The sequence below is a fragment of the Patella vulgata genome, chromosome 8 (genome assembly GCF_932274485.2).
Source record: "Patella vulgata chromosome 8, xgPatVulg1.2, whole genome shotgun sequence".
NCBI classification, from domain to species: Eukaryota; Metazoa; Mollusca; class Gastropoda; family Patellidae; genus Patella; species Patella vulgata.
Genome location: NC_065886.2, coordinates 10,118,050 through 10,139,415, shown reverse-complemented (window position 1 = coordinate 10,139,415; position 21,366 = coordinate 10,118,050). Strand labels below are relative to the sequence as shown.

Genomic DNA, 21,366 nt, shown 5'->3' with positions numbered 1-21,366 from the left:
CAGTGGTGATTGGCTAATGAATTCTACAATCGGGAGAATGCTTCGGCGAACCGGACACACTATGCGAATATAATTCGGCGGAATATATCAAAAATGTTTGATTCGGGCGAATAGAAATTCGGCCCAATGACACTGGATACACTAGGCGAATTTCGGCAGCGATTGATTCGGCCGAACGATTCTGTTAGTGTGTCCACCACACATTTCTCACGTCTATGATGTGAAAGGCCCCCCGCCCTCTATCCCCCCCCCCCCAGATTATTTTCATATATTAAACATACATTATGCAAGAGCTAAATCTGCCTATTGCAGGTCTTTCCTTAGGCCTGAAATGTTTTCTAAATTATTAATTAGACATTAATTAACTTATCCAGGTCATAATCAACTCTCGATGGCGTCGGATTTCTCAGATATTAAATAGATTAGAACAGTTCAGCGATGTTTTGATTTAATTAAAAATGGAGAAGCGAGACGTAGCTCCGAACAACTAGTACGGTGGTTGAAATTATTGCACACGTCTTGTCAAACCTTCAAAGGCTAATTTCTTCGCTCGCAATAGAATAATTTAAATGAAATTTTCAAATTATTCATTTTACATTATCTATTTTCGAACTATTATAGCAAGAATGGCTAGCTCTTTATCTAAATCTTACATAATGTATCTTTAAATAAAACGACTAACCTGATATTCTAAATTGTGTTTATCTTGTTTAAAACACGACAGAAATCTTTGACATATTCTAAGTTGTAATCTTTCTTCTACCTCTTCAGATTTGGTATATCCTTTACATAGAAAGAAAACACAATCGGTTATCGGTGAATTGAAATCGTGTGTCAATGTATTAATTATTTCTCAATCTATGATATGAGGAGATGCGGAGGAAAGTTCAATTTAAAAGAATACGAAATGGGGTTTAACGTCCTACTGTTCTGCCCCGACTGGGCTAATGAAGACGGGCATACGTCATACAGTGTGCTATGAGAGGATGTGTGCCCGGACAGCGCCGCTACGGCTTACTCTTGTATAGAATTCAAACTGCCATGCGAGCTTTTACTTGCACGTCAATGTGTACACAGAACTTCGATTTTTCGTCCCATCCGAACGACTAGACGTTGTCCCTTACCAGGTCATCTTACCTGCACCACTGAACTTTCTCGGCCAACGCAGGGATCAAACTCAGGATCTCTAGGTTAGTGAACTACTGAGCTACCAAGGCAACCAATTGTTATACGTAAGTGTGATGTGTTTAGCAACTAGGCTGTTAAATCTATGGAAAACCACAAAACCACGCATTCCCGGTTAGAAGTTCGCGGTATTCACATCGACCGGTTAAAAAGCTGGGAAATCTTCAAATAGCAAAATTCTGTTGTTAATTTCTCTGTGACTTTGTAATAAATACAAACGAATAATTTTCTTGTTCATTAGGATATATAGGCATAATGTTATTTATATATTACCTTTACACGACTTCGCCCGGGGCCCAAATTCGCCCGGGGGAAGGGGGCAAAATTCGCGCCATAACTTCGAATCCGGAAGTGGTAATCCATCGCCACCAGGCCTATGTTTTTCCCCAGGCCGACCGACCCCTATACACGACATTTCAGCCTAGGGACAGCCCTAGTGTAGTCGCAAACCCTGAACAGACAGACACCACAAATATTAGTATATATTACCTGTTATTAAACTAACAATAAGACCAATTATTACAGTTGATAAAATACCCAGCAAACTGAACCATATATAAGATAAACCATATAATTTCTCTAAACTTTCTCTACAAATCAGATATTAATATAGTTGTTAAATGTATTAGGATATCTTGGTGTTCTACGGAGACAAATGTTATGGAATGAAATGGGATTTAACGAAGACGGGCGTACACACCATACCGTGGGTTATGACCGAGGGAAATTTTTTCCCGGACAGCTGCGCTACGGTCTACGGTCAAGGGTTCTGTAATGTGTATGCCAACGAATACACATATTCCTGAAACAATGGTTGGAGTAAGATTAGGTCTAATTAAACGAAACACTGCCAGGAGTATGACGACTACACGGAATATCGGTTTTTCGTGCCATCCGAACGACTAACAAATGTTACTATAAATCATATAACCGTCTCTACAAATTAAATAAGAGTAAATACTCTGGAACGCACAACACATGATTATTTTAAAGCCGCCGACCATCATTTACATGTTTCAGATCATATATGATTTTTTCACGCTAAAATGTACTCCCAATTGATTATTTAACATTTAATTAACAAAATATATTAACTGTAGGTAGTTAGTCGGCATTGATTCAGTCGGATTAAAACCGGTGAGTTTTTAAGGGAGCTAATCATGTGAAATTGGAAACTGGATTCCTTTCGAAAATAGTAGATGCAGGTTTTATTAGCAGTTAAATTTCAAATCATATTCCTAGTGCTATACTGTAGGGTGAAGTCCGAGAGGAAAGGTGCAAGCACTGTAGAGTATAACGATTATGAATAGAAGTACCGGAGCCTAGATCGGGCAATATACAAACACATCGTGACCTTTAGTTTACCAGGATCGGGGGTGATTACGGAACATCACGCCCTGGTAACGTACAGTTTATTGGGACCAGAATGTGGCCATGACAATTAAGCACGCCCTGGTTACTTACAGTTTGCTTGGATCAGAAGGTGAATACGTGGACATGATGGATACTGGTGTTGTTGTTGATGACATCATCAATGACGACATATTAGACGTAATGTTACAACCATCTGTAGATGTGGGTAACTGGAAGTCCAATGGTTTAGTTATATAGGCACCGATACTCAGCCACATACCGAATCCTAGACCGAACATACCTCCTACAAACGCCCCCTGATAAAACACAAAATCATACAAATTAAACTTTAGTTCCGGCAATGTTGCTAGACTAAATACTGACATATAATGGCGTATATATAATCTGGAGTTTGAGGAGCCTCACAGTAAATGGATTTAGTGAATTTATGGGGCTTGAGTTAGTAGTTCTTTTTATTAGGGCTTATGAGAGGGTGTCTCGTAGTGTTGAGGTTTGCCTTGAGCCTCAAGTCTCGAGTTTGCCGATGAACGCGTTCAGATTTATAAACCCGTTAGATGGATTAAAAAAAAACCCACAAGAAAACCCACAAGGTCCTTGGCAATGATGAAGAGTTGGCGGAAACACAACATGTCCGGGTAAAATTCTTCTCCATAGCATTGCACGTGTCACCATAGAAACCATAACCGTATGTCAGTCTCAAAATAAAAAGTTGCAAGAATTTTACTTACCAGCCAATTAGCACTGGTAAAACAAGCTCCAAGAATAAATAATCCTACCAACGGTGCCCCAGCAGCGCCATTAAAAGTCAGGGAAGCCTGAAAAAATAAATGAAATCCATGTGTTTTTGTCAATGTAGTTTTTGGTTGCAGAATAACCTGGCCCTGTAAATGTTATTTTATTTAAACAGTAAATATTCTCGAATTCAACTAAAAAATTAAGCTATTTACTATGTCAGCATTAAACGAGAGAGAGAGAGAGAGAGAGAGAGAGAGAGAGAGAGAGAGAGAGAGAGAGAGAGAGAAATGGGGTTTAACGTCCACTCGACACAAACTAGGTCATTTCGGGACTAACACATGGTTCAATTTTATTTCAATAATTCGCTTGCGCTTAGGGGTCTTTAACAGTAGGAGGAAACCGGAGAAAACCCACGAGGTTGGACAGGTGACCCTACTCCGTGTCACGTACAACCGGGGAATCGAAACCCCGCCAGTTGACTCAATGACAGATCTTATGATAAAGCCCGCACGTGATAACAATTCGGCTCCCCCCTCCCCACGCATTAAACCCTATGAGCAGTGAGTAAGACACTGGCTCGCTAACCAAGAGGTCAGGAGAGTCTGACAAGGAACAGTGTTTAGATCGAATCGAAAAACAAGATCACGCGTACACATCGGTGTGCACGTAAAAAAAAACCCTTGACAGTTGGAACTGGAAATAAGAGTAGGTCGTAATGCCGATGTCTGGTAAAATTGAACATCGTGTTTTTGTCTTGATAACTGTTTTAAACAGAACTCCAATATCACCTGTAAAACTGTTCCTCCCAATTCCTTGACTAAAAACGCCACCCCAACACCTAAGCATCCATATATAAACACTGAAATATACAAAATATCATTTATCCACTTAATTAATCGTTAATCATTAATTTTTCGGACATAACCACGCTAGCCTGAAAGGAAAATGTAAAAAATAAACCACATTATTTTACTCTTAAACTCATTTTGTTTAGAACGGTAGCTTTGCCAGGTACTCTTTGTCCATGACGGCAGCTTCACCAGATATCCTTTGTTCAACAGCAGTGTCTGGGACTGCACAGTACAGCAGATGCTGCAGTAGATGCTTACGACCGACCCCCTCAATCCATTTACTTGAGTTGGTATTAATGTTAAGTTGTTCAAGTCCAAAACTTAAAAACTTGGAAATAAAATCTTTCAAGACTTTGCAAAATATGAAGCAAAATGTTCAATAGGTGTTCCTGAAGAAATGGTGTTTGACATCCACTCAACACAAACTACTGTATTTCTGAACTAACATTTGGTACAATTCTGTTTTAATAATTCGCTTGTGCGTACGTTTTTAGCACTGCGAGAAAACCGACAGACCTGAATTAAAGTCTCGGGGGTAGGCAGGTTTTAAGCACCACGATAAATTATCCTAGAATGCATCCAGATAAGGGAGGTTGGATAGCCGAATGGTTAGCACGTGCCCGCTGTATCATAAGGCCTGTCACTGAGTCAACTGGCGTGGTTTCGAATCCCCGGTTGTACGTGACAAGGAGTAGGGTTGCCTGTCCAACCTCGTGGGGTTTCTCCGGGTCCTCCGGTTTCCTCCCACTGCTAAAGACCCCTACGCGCAAGGGAATTATTGAAATAAAATTAAACCATATGATAATCCCGAAATAACCTAGTCTGTGTCGAGTGGACTTTAAACCCATCTCTCTCTCTCTCTCTCTCTCTCTCTCTCTCTCTCTCTCATCCAGATAAACCTCCCTTGATCAGCAACGATACCTACCCAATCCCTTTGTGATTATAGCTGCCTTTTCATCTGGTAGATGTGAATATTTTAGTTTTAAGAAATCTTCCCATGTTACAGCTGCCAAGGAATTCAACATGGACGACACTGAACTAGAAATAAAAACAAAATGGTTTGCATATATACTTAAATTACCAAAAGTTTTCTGGTTTTTTTTGTTTGTTTCAAAATGTCGATTATGATGACAATGAATACAGAAACACACACACACACACACACACACACACACACAAAAGAAACGTTCGTGAATTCATCAAGTGATATAAGATTTTATAGAATAATAAGCATATCCTTGGGCGTGCACGATACCCGTCACTAATTAATAAAACCTATAGCTTGGGCCTGGGTTTCAGAAGCCGAAAACTAATCAGAACATTCATCGGGACAGGAACACGATTGTTTAAATGAATAGTGTTTCCATTTTATGACTACCGGTAGTTTCCCGGTAGTCGAGGGGTCAGGTTAATGTCTCGGACTCGACTCCCACAATGGGTTGAGACGAATCTTCCCATGGTCCACTTTTCCAAACGCCCCCAAACCTTGCCATGTCTAGAATCTTCAAGAATTGTCAAGTCCGGATTCACTCTTAAGGTGTGGTGCGAGGGGGGCTGACAAAAAAGTGTGCATTTTAGCTGGGATGAACATTTGCGTGCACAACTAAAATAACTGAATATGGAAGAACAGTAGCCGAAATCGCCACTGTCCTGGAAAAATCTAACCACCTCGCATGTACTGACAGGTATTATGAAAAACCATCGAAATACTTACCTGAGTGCCCCACTGAACAAACTAGAAACGAAAAGGCCTGGTAAACCTTGAAGATGGCCCAGAATATCCAGTACAAAATAAGGCAAAAGCTACAAAACAATTATAGAAACTAAAGGTTGAGTTAAAAGTGAGTCTGTAGTAAATTGACAGATATAAGAGTAGACAACTGAATGTATCAAATTTATCCTTAAAACTATACCTTGGTTTAATATGTTCAATTAATAAAAACCTACAACAAAAGTGATAAGTATTGGTTTCTTGCGCGATATTATTATAGCTGTGAATATTAGACCCTAGCATTTACGTATATTCCACCGTAGATTACGGATCAGGGTCCCCGACTGATGATTAATAACACATGGTTGATCTTTTAATTCCACAAAATATCTAGACCTATAGTATTTTTCTTAAATTCCATTTTCTTTCAGGTTTGGCGTGCACGTAAAAGATCCCTTGACAGTTGGAACTCGAACAAGAGTAGGCCTCAGCGCCGCTGCCCTGGCGAAAATACCCTCGTAGCACACTGTATGGCGTTTGTCCGACTTCATTAGCCCGTCGGAACAGAACAGTAGGACGTTAAAGTCATTTCATTTCATTTTGTTTCATTTCATTATATTCCTGGCAGATGGATTAGGAAGTAACAGTAACACACATTAAATAGGGTGACGTCACCGCCTATAGATCCATCTGAGCAGGCTTGGCAAAAATCAAAATGGCCACCTCCCTTAAGATCATCCAAATGGTCTGAACATTGTTATAGAAATGTCACGGATAAAATTGCTAGTCTGAATCCACATAATTACATAATAAGTTATCTCCCCTTATAAAGTACCTGATTTGGATTAGAGATGTCTTTATTCTTTAGAGGATCACAATCAGCATAATGAGAGTATAAAGCCAAACCGGTAACAGAACACAGCGTTATTATAATAAACATTCCCGGTATATTCAACAATAATGCCCTGAAAAAACATTTTATATTAACACAAATCGCATCGACGGGTACGTAATAAACAATGCCCAGGAAAACCATAAACCCAGTGGTATTGTATTGATTAAAGATTCTAACAACTTATGTTACCCGCTAAATCCGCCACTAAAATGGTTTAACTTTTGGGATCTAGATTAATATATTATTGTGCATAACATCAATGTATTATTGTGCCTATCATGTCTATAATATATGTAACATCAATATATTATTGTATCTCCATGTAACACTACGGTATATTATCATGCCTCTATGTACATGTAACATCAATATATACTATTCAAAAAAAGTAGGGGATATTTGATTTTTAAGTGTTATTAAAGTCACCTAATGAAACTGACGAAGAAACAAATGACAAAATGAAATGAAGTTCACATTCATCGATTTATTCCAAATGATCGTTAGACTAAGTAAGGCACAGACTGACCATTATAAGGGTAAAATGATACCCGGGGTCAAACAGCAAAGTTACCACAGCATCACAACCAAGTCAGTAACGGGTAAATCCTCCTCTGTTTGCCAAACAAGCATTGATCCGACGTGGCATACTCCTAATGAGACGTCTAAGGTCATTTTGGTCCAGATTGTCCCATTCCTGTTGCAACGCAGCAGCAAGTTCTTGGATATTGGCAGGACGTTGTTGACGTTGACGTAACCTCTGTCCAAGCATGTCCCAGACATGCTCGATGGGGGAGAGGTCGGGACTCAGTGCTGGCCAAGGTAATGTGGTGATGTTCTGTTGTTGGAGGTAACCTGTAACGATCCTGGCCCTGTGACATCTTGCGTTGTCATCCTGGAAGATGAAACGGCGGCCATGACGTCGTGCGAACGGCACAACATGGACTGCCAAGATGTTGTCCCGGTAGTACTGGCCTGTAACACGCCCTGTAACAACATGTAAAGCCGTTCTTCCAGCAACAGTGATGCCTCCCCACACCATAACAGAACCACCCCCAAATCGATCATGTCTGATGACGTTAACGTCTTGGAAGCGCTCGTTTCGACGAGGCCACACCCTCCTACGTCTGTCCAAAAAATCAACAGTGAACCTTGACTCATCTGAAAACATCACATTGCTCCAGCGTCGATTATCCCAGTGTTGACGATCCCTACACCAACGACGTCTTGCCTGAATGTGATGATCTCTCAAACAAGGGATCACGCGAGGACGTCGGGCGCGAAGGTGACCCCTATGCAGTCGATTCCGAATCGTCTGGCCACTCACTCTCACACCAGTGTCTGTTTGAAGACGAGCGCTGATCTGATTTGCTGTGATGACACGATTTCTCAAGGCCAAGGTACGGATAAATCGATCCTGGGCTTGAGTTGTCGCCCTTGGTCGACCTGAGCGTGGTCTGTCCTGTACAGATTGTGTATCACGGTATCTGGACCATAGCCTGCTTATGACAGACTGAGAAACATTCATCGTCCGCGCCACAACCGCCTGTGTTGTGCCGATCTGTAGCATGCCAAGGGCACGTAACCTTTCATTTTGGGCAAGCCGACGCATATCAAAATTTGTTTTCTGGTCACTAAAACAATTAAACTGATGTTTCCACCCTGGAATTCAATGCCACAATGACTGTAACATTCAAAGTCAGAGTCGTGCAAATCTTGGGTTGGACCCCCATGATGACCCCAAGCATCACCTGCATTCCATGCGGTAGCTATTGGTGCGTTTCGGCGTCACATGTAACTGGAAATGTTTCTTCTGTTAGGTTCTATAGTGACTTTTTTCGTAGTCATTTGCATATTTTAGTATTATGCCCCCAAAATCAAATATCCCCTACTTTTTTTGAATGGTATATTACTGTTCCTCTATGTAGCACTATTATATTACTGTGCCTCTATGGAACACTATTAAATGATTGTGCTTCTAAGTAATACTACGATATATTAGTGCTCACCATTTTGCATGTTTTAAAGATTTAGTTGAAGCGAATCTTTGAACCATCTGTTGATCAACCGTATAAGGTGGTAACCATACAAAATATATACCCACTATTAAAGTCCAGAATGAATGGCGTATATGGGGGTCGGGATTAAAACTGAAACAAAATATACAGATATTTACATAACATCGACAAAATATTTGATAAATCTTTTTAATTTAGGTTTAATTGGGTTAGTCTTAATTTAGGCTTCAGATGTTATAGAAATTATAAATTAGATCTTTATTTAAACAACAAGACCAAAATCAACTCTGTAGACCCACGGATGGCTCGGCTACAGCTCGGATTTAAATAGGATTCACTAATTAATTAAATCAAATAAGGGGTAACCTGATGAAAATACGTCAGTTAGATCGAGGCTAAATGATAGAGTGTACTTAGCGAGGCCGCTGTAAAGCGTTTCGGTATGCCGTTGAAAACTTTACTGGATAATCGAGATATGTAGGTGCAAGAGTTAACGCCTGTCAATCAAACGATCAGCGAAGGTGAAGACACAATTCGCTACCATTTCTAGGCAAATATTACAACGATGATAACTATGTTCAGAATAAAGTAATTTGACTGAATTTTTCAATATATTCTTCTTTCATCATCTACTTTTGAACTGTTATAGCAAGAATGGCCAACTCTCTATAAAAATCTCCCATAATGTATCTTTAAATAGTTTGATTCTCGTTTATTGTGTTGAAATTGAGCCACAGTGGGACCGCACTACACGCAAGGACAAACCTGTGGATAAGACACCAACTACACAGTACGGGGCCAGTCGTAAGCGTCCATTGCGATGTAACATCAATCCTGGTTGGTTAATTAAATGTCTGACGTAATAGGGTCTGACGTAATTTTTATCTTAAAATTTCGTGAAACAGGCCCCAGTTAATTACATTCGAACAGATTACATATCTATGATCAGACTTGAAGATTTGAAATGTTTAATTTGTAAGATCTTAAATATACGATGTTTTACCTACTCAAAAAACGAGATTCTTCCTCCTCTATCGGATATTCTCCATATTTCAGCAATACCACCAGAATTGATACACCCCTAGTAAATGGACAAAACATTGAATTAGATCACCAATTGATACACCCCTAGTAAATAAGCAAGGTGTCCCCATTACAGAATTAGCTGAAGCGCAAAAAAAAAAGAACCCAAAAAACCCATACCTCATAGCTGCAAGTAATGAAAAATGTTATGTTGAGAAAGGGTTAAATGTACAAATATACAATAAAAACAAATGAAAAGTTTTATGCAATGCGTCTATTCAGAAAAACATATGTAACACTTTGGTCCTTGAGACAATTTTGGTACATTGCAAAATTGTTACTTTACTCTGTCTATAGAGTTAAATCACACGTACTTAATGAACGTGAATATATAGTTATACATAAAAAAGTGATATTTTGGTTAAATCATAATCATTGTCAAAATATCCATCAAATTCTGGCTGTTTATTGACCTATGGTTGGTAGACCAAAAATAGGTAATGTCTCCTATCTTACTTGTGGGAAATAAAGAAGTTTATTCCATATATGGGTTGGAAATTAACGTCAAGGTTATCGAAGACCTGCAGAAATTAGGGGGTATAAATTAGGGTGTAGAAGCGAGTTGAATCAGAACTCATCCAGAATTTCCTAGCAGCCATTATCATTGAGAACGAGGAATCTGCAAACCCATTACAACTTAGAAATAAAGTTGTGAAACTATTTTATGCTGTAGTCTTGTTAAAGATCACCAGAAAATAAACACAAGAAGAAGTCCTACAGTTCTACACATACCAACCTGACGTGGTTTTTTTTGCTGCTTAGTATATACACTAAAAAACGCAGGAATGTTATGTGAGTAGTGTAAAATTTAATATGTTTTTGCTTAAAACCAATGCCTACAGTTTTAAAGAGACTCTACCGCTTTGTGCAGACAATCGGTCAATCCATTGCTGAGTTGTACAGGTTCCAACCGCAATGTTTTAGTTGTTTTCGAAATACCTTACGCGAGCATAAAATGAAATGGGGTTGAACATCCTACAGTGTGGCATGAGGGAATTGTGCCCGGGCTCTTATAGTCCATGTGACAGGCAGATATTCATTACCAATTTGATGAATTGGTTTAACTATGATTTTCAGTTAGCCTTAGGTCTAAAGTGTCCAAAATAGGTTGATGGACTTCCGGGTCACTTTGCCAAATGTCAGTTTGGCGGCCATCTTTAAAAAAAATGGCCGCCGTTTTTTTTCTTATTTGAAATAGTGCGAGTCGGGGAAGCCTTCATAACTCCTCAACAGTTTCACCTATATGGATATGTAATATATCTCAAAATGTTCATAATATAATTCTGCATCTGCTGGTATATGATATATGTTGTTTAATCAATACTATCAGTTTTAAAATAAAAGATTAATCTGAAAAAAGCAACATTTTCGATTTTTTTTTCATGTCTGTTCGTATGTTTACCCATATAAGCCAAATTATCTGTTTGGTCAACTTAAGTGATTGAATAGATATCAGAAACATTAATCATAAAAAATAATCTCAAATATGAGTGTCCCAGATCCAAGATGGCGGAAATTCAAAATGGCGACAAAATTTCCTAAAATGGCCAATATGTCAGATAATAGTCATTTCATTGTTTGATATGACATGTACTATCCAATGAGCTTACAATTAAAGATTCATTACGTAAGATTTAGATAAAGAGCTAGCCATTCTTGCTACAATAGTTCGAAAATAGATAATGTAAAATGAATAATTTGACAATTTCATTCAAATTACTCTATTGCAAGCGAAGATATTAGCCTTTGAAGGTTTGACAAGACACGTGCAATAATTTCAACAACTGTACTGGTTGCTCGAAGCTAAGTCTCGCTCCTCCATTTTTAGATTAAATCAAAATATGACTGATACGTTCTAATTTATTTAATATCGGAGAAATCCGATGCCATCGAGAGTTGATTATGGCCTGGGTCAGTTAATTAATGTCTAAATAATAATATAGAAAACATTTCAGGCCTAAAGAAAGACCTGCAATAGGCAGATTTAGCTCTTGCACAATGTTTGTTTAATCTAAACAAAGAGTTTTAAAAATCCAAGATGGGGAAAATTCAAAATGGCGGTCAGAATTTCCATAACATGAATGACTGTTTTATATAGCTTATAATGTCTCTTTTATAAGGTTTTCAGAGTCACTGAACATGAATAAAAACTCAAAAATAATGCTGAAAATGATGTTAATGATACTGCTAAAAATGACACATCCTATGCGACCCCCCCCCCCCCCACACACACACACACCCCATAAACAATACAATGGGGCATAATATGGAATTGATTATTTTGGATCTCACAGATCACAAGACATTTCACCAAAATAGTGAGTCATTTTAATTTCATCTACTATGCCTTTGCACCATTTTAAGCCGTATTGAGAATTATTTATGATATATCCAGTTGTTAAGAATTTAAGATCTCTTATTCGTTCAGAAATGGTAATGTGGTCCGTTTTTACATTAACGCCTCTATGCCCGGCAACTTTTGTCGTATAGTCTAGTAGGCCTGCAACCAAAATTTTTAGCTTGCTTAGAAACACAGTTCCGCTACAAGGTCCTCCCTATTAAACAAACTATACATATTTGGAAAGCTTATAACACCAGGAACACAAATCCAATTAAAATATTTTAAGGCCAGATGAAAATTGTGATAATTGTCAAGTAAATGTTATATTTATACTAACAATTGTGAAGTTGACATAAAATTACACATATGATACCTAGGATAGGACAGGCTTATCTTTGCTCCGTGAGGTGAACGACAGGGTTCTCTACAACCAGACTTGAAATTTCTTTTGAAAAAACTGACTGTAATTTAAATGGTACTTTCTAGAGTATATCCTGGTGTTTTTAGCTTATGCATATATCTTAATAATTCATCAAAAACGACATAAATTCATAACTACGCGAGAACATTGACTAGTTTAGGGACCCCCGAAACTACCATACTCCTTTTGAGTGTCCATCCCTGAAAAGGGAGGCAAAAGATATGATGTTAAAACGATAATTCATATATTATTTTACAGTTATATATATAAAAAAAATGTCTCCTTTTTATCCAATGGACAATTTATTGTTAGTTCATGTAGAAAGATATGGTGCTTATAAACGTGTTGCAAATTTCCGTATTACATGGTAGACTTCAACGTATCATATACACAATAGGTATTTATTTTACAAGTATAAAAAATGTTTCCGTTTTATCGAATGAACAATTTATTGTTAATTCGCGTGGAAAGATATGATGTTAAACATGTTACAACTGGTATATTAGTCGAGTATTTTACATTTTACAGAAAGTTTACGTTTAATCGAAAATTCCAATAAACAATTTATTTTTAAGTTGAAGGGAGTGTCCTACAGGTGGTAGACCATATTAAATGCTGCTTGAATGTGTATTTTCATAAACTTTGTATGCATATAGATTATTATACTGAAGGTTCGTCTGGATAGAAAATAAGATTTCGTGTGAAACAGGTGTCCTAGAAAAATGGGTTCACTAACATCAAATATCTGGTTCTACAAATTGTATTTGTCCCTTCTAAGCTAATACCTGTGCGGAACAAACCTTTCCGTTTCATCGAAAATTCCAATAAATAATTCAATTTTAAATTCAGTGGCTACGAAAACCCTATACATGATATATCACAAGCCCTACCTTGCATGATACTATAATAATAATAATAATAATAAAAACTTTATTTAATGAGGCAACGTATTTAGTTTGCAAAAAAACTAATCTTCCATAGGTCCCTCCTAAGCTACAAAGACATATATACATGTAATATCAGGATAAATTTAAAATCATTAGAAATGCAATAGCATTTTAAAGTGGGAAGTTTGATAAGTCACTCCCAAACTTCAAAACATATACATTATACAAGTAGAAAATAGGAAGAACACTATAATTACACACAAAATAAAATAGAATGCAGTTGCAAGTTAAAAATAATAAGTATGTCATCAGTTGAATATTATGGTTCCTTCAGTGTGCAAAATAAATGACTTTTCAGTTTAATCTTAAAATTTTCAACATTTTTACACATCTTTATATCAAAAGGCAGATTGTTCCATAAAAGACATGCAGAATAATGAAAAGTACGTTTCATGGATTCTTTTTTGCAATTTTGAAGAAAAAGAGATTTACTGGTCTGTGAACGGAGCAAGATATCGGTTTTGGAAACAAGAGATTTTTCAATAAAATAGAAATTTAGATAAAGTGGAGTATTAAATGTAATAATTTTGAATGCTAAGACAATTTTATTGTAAAGAATCCTCTGTGTAAGGGTAAGCCAACCGAGTTTAGTAAATAAAGAGGTGGACGGAGTTTCAATCAGTGCATCAAGAATAGTTCTTGTTGCCCTCTTTTGTAATTTTAAAAGAATGTCTAATCTACTTTTGGTAGCATTTCCCCAAATAATAGAGCAATAATCAAATATTGGTAGTATGTAACTGTTATAAAACAAAATTCCTGTCTCGTAAGGTAAATGATCTTTTATCTTATTTAGGAGAAATATTTTTGATGCAAGTTTTTTAGACATATCTGCTATCTGTGCTTCCCAATTAAGGTCTTGGTCAATTTGAATTCCAAGTAATTTTGCGGTAGTAACCGTCTCAATTTTCTCACCATGGAGTGATAAAGTTAGGTTTTTCTGATTTCTTTTGTGTTTTGATGAAATCAGCATTGATTTTGTTTTCGAAGGATTGATCACCATCCCATTGTTTTCACATCATTTAGCAACCAAATAGAGATAATTTTGGAGATTATTGGCGATGGATTAAATATCTTTGTGTGAACAATGCAGGGTACTGTCATCAGCAAACAAATCTATCTGACTTGATTCAATATTGAGTGGGAAATCATTTATAAAAATAAGGAATAGGAGAGGACCCACGATCGACCCTTGTGGAACCCCGCATTTGACTGTAGTAATTGAGGAGGTAATTGATCCTAAACATACTTTTTGCTTCCGTGAGTCAAGATATGATTCAATCAAAATTTGTGAATTATTATCAAATCGATAAAGATGTAGTTTTTCAATAATAAGCTTATGATCAATGAGATCAAATGCTTTGCTAAAATCAAGATACACTATACCACTCATCGCACCATTATCGATAGCATCAAGCCAATTATCTGTCATTCGGATCGGTGCAGTAGCACATGAATGATCTGATCTAAATCCAGATTGGTAAGCATAAAGAACATTGAAGGTTTCCAAATAAGTTTGAATTTGAGTGCTCAAGTGCCTTTCGAATATCTTTGAAATTGTGGGGAGAATTGAGATTGGCCTATAATTGTTCGGATCATCTTTAGCTCCCTTGCGGTCATTTTGGACATCGGACAAAACCCCAACCGAAAATGACGTCACAGAAGTAACATAATCTCAAAATTGTCTTTAGGGACAAATTTTGACACAGAAACAACCCGTCCCCAAATATCGTTTTGATTGTGACACACTAGCTAAAAGTTCACTAAGTTTGTGCCCTGCCTCGCCGACGTTCAACATTTTAAATTTGACAGTCTACTTACGACTTTTGTTGAGTTTGCGGCCACCGCAGCTGTAGTAGTAAACTTATAAAATAAATCATGAAAACCTGGGAAAATAAAAATGCCAAAAGGTTGCTTTTTCCAGAATAATCTGTTGATTTGGAAAATATATGATTCATTCAACAACAAGAATCATATAGCACCAGAAGAAGCATTTTCTTGTGAACATTGTGAGCCACATTCCATATCCATAGGTCGATCTTTTCAGGAGCTATGAAGGTTTCCCCGATGCGCTCAATTTCAATGAAATAACGGCGGCCATCTTTAAAGATGGCCGCCAAAATGCAATTTAGCAAAGTAACCCGGAAGTCCATCAACCAAATTTCAACACTTCAGCCACCAGGCTAACTGAAAATCATGGTTGAATTTATTCATCAAATTGGTAATGATGTTCCAAAATCCCAGGTCTGTCACATGGACTATTATATCGAAGTCCATGTGTCAAGGGTTCTTTTACGTGTATGGGACCTTGGCTTTTCGTCCCATCCTTCCTGCACCACTGCCAAGAGGAAACCACGTCAGAAAAACGCCACTGTTTTACATTGGACCTCGATTTGTCGTCCCTTTGACCAACACCGCGCTAGAACACGGGACTTCCATATAATATATCATATAATATAATTAAATGTTTGTTAGTCTCAAAATGACTGAAATGTTGTGTTGACGAGACGTTAAACCCCATTCCATTCCAGTCGTATATATTTCACGATGAATGGTAGGACTACTGATGGTACTAGCTTACTTGTATAAATACAGCCAGCATTCCCGCTATCATGACTAACGTCTGGAACACATCTGTCCATATTACAGCTTTCATTCCACCCTATAAAATACAATATAATTAGTCAACCTGTCCACACAACATCCGTCATTCCACCATGGACATAATATAATATAATTAATCAACAGCCCCAATTCCACCCTGTATAATACAATATAATTAACCTGTAAAACTCTGTTAAAAGACACCTTTTATATTTCTAATTTACAAAAAAATCCCAAAAAACAACCTACATCTCAACGCAAGTATATACCGTCATTACGGGCCGCTTATATTGATCGTGTCGCGCTTCGAGCTCTAGATATTGCCAGGTTGGAGTTGACATGCCATTAAACCACATTTCATTTCATTTCATTTCGAGCTCTAGCTGGCCGGTCACCTCTGGCTTACGGTTGTGGTTTCAATCCCCCGTGTGAGGGTATGTGGCGTTGAGATATGTGCGCCTTCTCAACCTCGTGGGTTTACCCCGGATACTCCGGTTTCCTCTCACAGGAAAGGCCCCTGCACGTGAGTTAAGATAACAAAAATAAGGCGACCTGTCTGCGATGCCACTCTCGGTGAAAACGGATGCAAACGTATGTGGTGTGAGCAGAATCGTGAAGTAATCAAACCTTTCAGCTATTGTGATTGATCGAGATAATACACTTTATTCTATGTTAAAACACCTTTCATTGGATTGTGAGAATCGAATTTTGTACCATTCAATCGTGCATCGTCAAAGTATATGGCAGTTATTTGAAACAATATGATTAGCAGAAATACTCTCAAACCATTACCGACCATAGTACCTGGGATAATGTTGATTACTTAAAATCTTGCAGTGATTGCTTGACACAATATTGCGATATGTTGAAACACTGCGGTGATAACTTGAGATAATATTGTGATACGCTGAAACACTGCAGTGATTACTTGAGACAGTATTGTGATATGTTGAAACACTGCAGTAATTACTTGAGACAGTATTGTGATATGTTGAAACACTGCAGTGAATACTTGAGACAGTATTACGATATGTTGAAACACTGCAGTGATTACTTGAGACAATATTACGATATGTTGAAACACTGCAGTGATTACTTGAGACAGTATTGTGATATGTTGAAACACTGCAGTGATTACTTGAGACAATATTACGATATGTTGAAACACTGCAGTGATTACTTGAGACAATATTGCTATATGTTGAAACACTGCAGTAATTACTTGAGACAGTATTGTGATATGTTGAAACACTGCAGTGATTACTTTAGATAATATTGCGATATGTTGAAACACTGCAGTGATTACTTGAGACAATATTACTATATGTTGAAACACTGCAGTGATTACTTTAGATAATATTACTATATGTTGAAACACTGCAGTGATTACTTTAGATAATATTGCGATATGTTGAAACACTGCAGTGATTACTTTAGATAATATTGTGATATGTTGAAACACTGCAGTGAATACTTGACAGTATTACGATATGTTGAAACACTGCAGTGATTACTTTAGATAATATTACGATATGTTGAAACACTGCAGTGATTACTTTAGATAATATTGCGATATGATGAAGTTTGAAATAATCACACGAGACAGGATCAATTATTGCACGTTTAAATTTGACTGAACTTACCATAGTAGTATAAAATGTACAAACTGCTCCTACACAAACTATGATAACCCAAACAGGTATTTCAGTCACTGGAAGTAAAATTTAAAAAAAAAATATGGAATAATGTTTAAAGTCATGTCAACATAATACTTCGGTCATTCTGAGACTCGAATGAAATAATAGTTATGACCTGTACCAGATAACGGAACTATAACTTATAGTTCAATTTTCTTTCAATAATTTGCTTGCGCGTAGAGGTATTTAGCCGTGGGGGGGGGGGACAAGCCAACAAGGTTGGAGAGGCAATCCCACTCCTTGCCACGTACAAATGAGAGATCAAAACCACTCAAGGAAAGACCTTTTGATCTAAAATGCGCTAGACCATTAAGCCACCGAACCCCGAGTTTTAAATAGTCTACATACCTGCACTGAGAGCTGTTGACGGTCCATATAATACTATACCCATTCCTAGAGTCTACAAGACAAATATATCCTCTTTGATTGGCATTTAGTAATTGAACATATAAACACAAGGTACAATTTTATGGATACACAATTACTGAGTTTAATACTAAGTGACGTTTCGACAAGGAAACTTTCGTCGAAACGTCGCTTAGTATTAAACTCAATAATTGTGTTAATTGTGTATCCATAAAATTGTACCTTGTGTTAAGACAAATATAATATAGTTATTGTAAGTTCTTAATTCTAATATAAAATAATGCATTTGAAAATTACAGAAAGACTTTGGAGTTAGTGCCCGCCATTTTGATTTGATATTGATACCATCAGATAGTGAGTATCAATTTGTAGGCCAGGTTGCGAAAATCCTCCACATATCGATTTGGACAACACTAGGACAGACTTAGTGTTATCATTAGAGATAGGTAACACTAATCCTAGCCATGACTCTAATCCCGAAATTACTTTTCAATATGGAAATGGTTCATCAAATAAGCTGCCGATTCATATTTGAAGATAACTAATTGAATCGTTTGTCTCGTGATTGTAAGTAATGAATGCTCACCGCTCTAAGTAAAAAGATGAAAGCACCAAACAAGCGGACAGTTTTCGAATGAAACCTCAGCTCAAGATACTGAAAACATAAGACGAGGTTATGCATTTATGCCTTGGCAATGAGTTGGGTAACACATGTCGATTCAAGTCGTCTGCTGTGTTATTTTATTCCATGAAGTGTTTCAAAGGAAAACATCTAAAATCTTTTGGATGTAAGTCGCTGTAATGGTGGCGAATGCGCAAATTTGTATTGGCTTTAATTTTGCAGCAGGAGCATCGAAATAACCAACAATTTTATTGAACACAGAATGGAATATATTTGGTCATTTCTTTAAGCTTGGGATGCAAATATGTTTTGTCATTGAAAAATAAAAAGAATTTAAGCATTTTTCAAAGCAAAATACAATTTATGCAATTTTCAAAGCAACATGCAATTTAAGCAATTTTTAGAGTAAAATGCAATTTAAGGAACTTTTAGAGCAAAATGCGCTCAAATTTAAAACTTGTCCAAATTGACCCGAAAAAGTCAACTAGATTAGTAAACAATTAAACTGCCTTAATAAATGGAAATTTACTTGCATAGAATTTGAATGATCGCCTGCCTTATAATTAATACAACTATTAAACATATTAAGGGGGGTTGGATGACCGAATGGTTAGCGCCTACGCGCTGCATCATAAGGTCGGTCATTGAGTCAACTGGCGTGGTTTCGAATCCTCGGTTGTACGTGACAAGGAATAGGGTCTCCGGGTCCTCCAGTTTCTTCCTACAACTAAAAAACACCTGCGCGCAAGCGAATTATTGAAATAAAATTGAACCATATGTTAGTCCCGAAATGACCTAGTTTGTGTCGAGTGGACGTTAAACCTCATTTTTCTCTCCCCATTGAAACATATTATCTAGGAATACCACCTCCCCCACCCACCCTTAACAAACTTATTCTATACCTCAAATACACTGACGACTTTCAGGTTATAAAACATAGGACCGAATAAAAACGCTCCAGTAAGTGGCGCCATTACAGCCGAGAAGACAGATATCCAGTACATGGTGCCAAACTGATAGATCTCAGCTGGAGTTCCAAGTAAGGTAGATGCCGAGAAAAAACTGGCCAGCACCGAGACCGCCACGGGTAGAAACTGAAACATAACAACATTGATTAATGTTTAACGAGATTATTACAGATAGGGTTTAGGGTTTAATGTCCTACTTTCCTGGGGGGTGGATGGCCGAATGGTTAGCGCGTGCGCGTTGTATCATAAGGTCTGTCATTGAGTCAACTGGCGTGGTTTCGATTCCTCGGTTGTACGTGACAAGGAGTAGGGTCGCCTGTCCAACCTCGTGGGGTTTCTCCGTGTCCTAGGGTTACCTCCCACTGCTTAAGACCCCTACGCGCAAGGTAATTATTGAAATAAAATTGAACCATATGTCAGTCCCGAAATGACCTAGTTTGTGTCATCTCTCTCTCTCTCTCTCTCTCTCTCTCTCTCTCTCTCTCTCTCCCTACTTCTCTGCACCAAACGGGATGATGAAGACGAGCATACGTCAGATAGTGTGCTATGGGGGTAATTTTGCCTGGGAAACGGTGCTACTACCTATTCGTCGAATTCCAACTTTCAAGAATTATTTTCACACGTTAACACCAAAATGTAAACGGGGTTTTGATCTCACCATTGCCTGGTCCTTCACGTACAAAGGGAAATCAGAAAGCACAATTCTATAGTCAAAACCTTTGTTCTAAAATATACTGGGTTTTATTTAATTCATCCTTATATAAATATCTTGTACCTGCATACTTTTATCCGCCATAAGAAACTCTCTAGTGCTCTTCTGTTTTCCTCCTGCGCATGCGTGGTAGACACCTATACCGGCCGAGATCAGCAACATTCCCGCAAAAACAACATAATCGACAACAGAGAACTGATGATCCGAAGCCATCTTTATTCCGGTTACAGTATTTCAGGATTCACTATTCCCAGTCGTCTAACTTTTGTTACATATGTGTACGAATTACGCTTCACTTTCTATATTTGTCAGCATAAAATTTAAAGGAACAGTATTGACATGTGTCTCACTATCCAATTATAAGTGCACTTGCAAATTGTTAACATTCGCACAGGAACATTATTATGTCTTTTCGTACAATATTGTCTCGTTGCACAGTCACTGTTCTCTGTTGATAATCACACCGTAACACAGCACTGGACTGTTACTATTTTCTGTTGGTTGTCACTGGTGCAATGTACTTAACTTCACAATGCAGTACTGTAGTTGGTGGCCACTATACTGAATTGTAACTACTCACTGTCACCATTTACTGTCCACTGTCGACAATCACTGCTGCAATGCATTAAACTATCACTATTCACTGCTGTAGCCTATGACCACTGTAACAATGCACTAGATTGTCGCTATTCACTGCTGACTGTTCACTGTTTAATGTTGACTTCCACTAGACTATTCACTGCTTAGAATTAATGAGACACACCATTTATTGAACTTTCACAATACACAAAATGTTTGTAACACTGAAATTTAATAGTGTATCTAACATGTTGCCTGTCTTT

General features: G+C 37.6%; 1 protein-coding gene across 1 annotated transcript; it reads right to left on the bottom strand.

The window, feature by feature from the left end:
- Positions 1–1,660: 1,660 nt before the first annotated feature.
- On the bottom strand, positions 1,661–20,737 carry LOC126830574 (sodium-coupled monocarboxylate transporter 1). The gene is made up of 15 exons (XM_050560975.1): positions 20,588–20,737; positions 19,747–19,938; positions 18,809–18,877; positions 18,205–18,256; positions 17,803–17,870; positions 16,137–16,217; positions 9,774–9,847; positions 8,758–8,898; positions 6,692–6,821; positions 5,860–5,948; positions 5,071–5,183; positions 4,083–4,153; positions 3,288–3,374; positions 2,650–2,855; positions 1,661–1,775 (listed from the first exon to the last, which is right to left on the bottom strand). The coding sequence occupies exons 1-15, from the start codon at positions 20,735–20,737 to the stop codon at positions 1,661–1,663; spliced, it is 1,638 nt and encodes a 545-aa protein (XP_050416932.1).
- Positions 20,738–21,366: the final 629 nt, after the last annotated feature.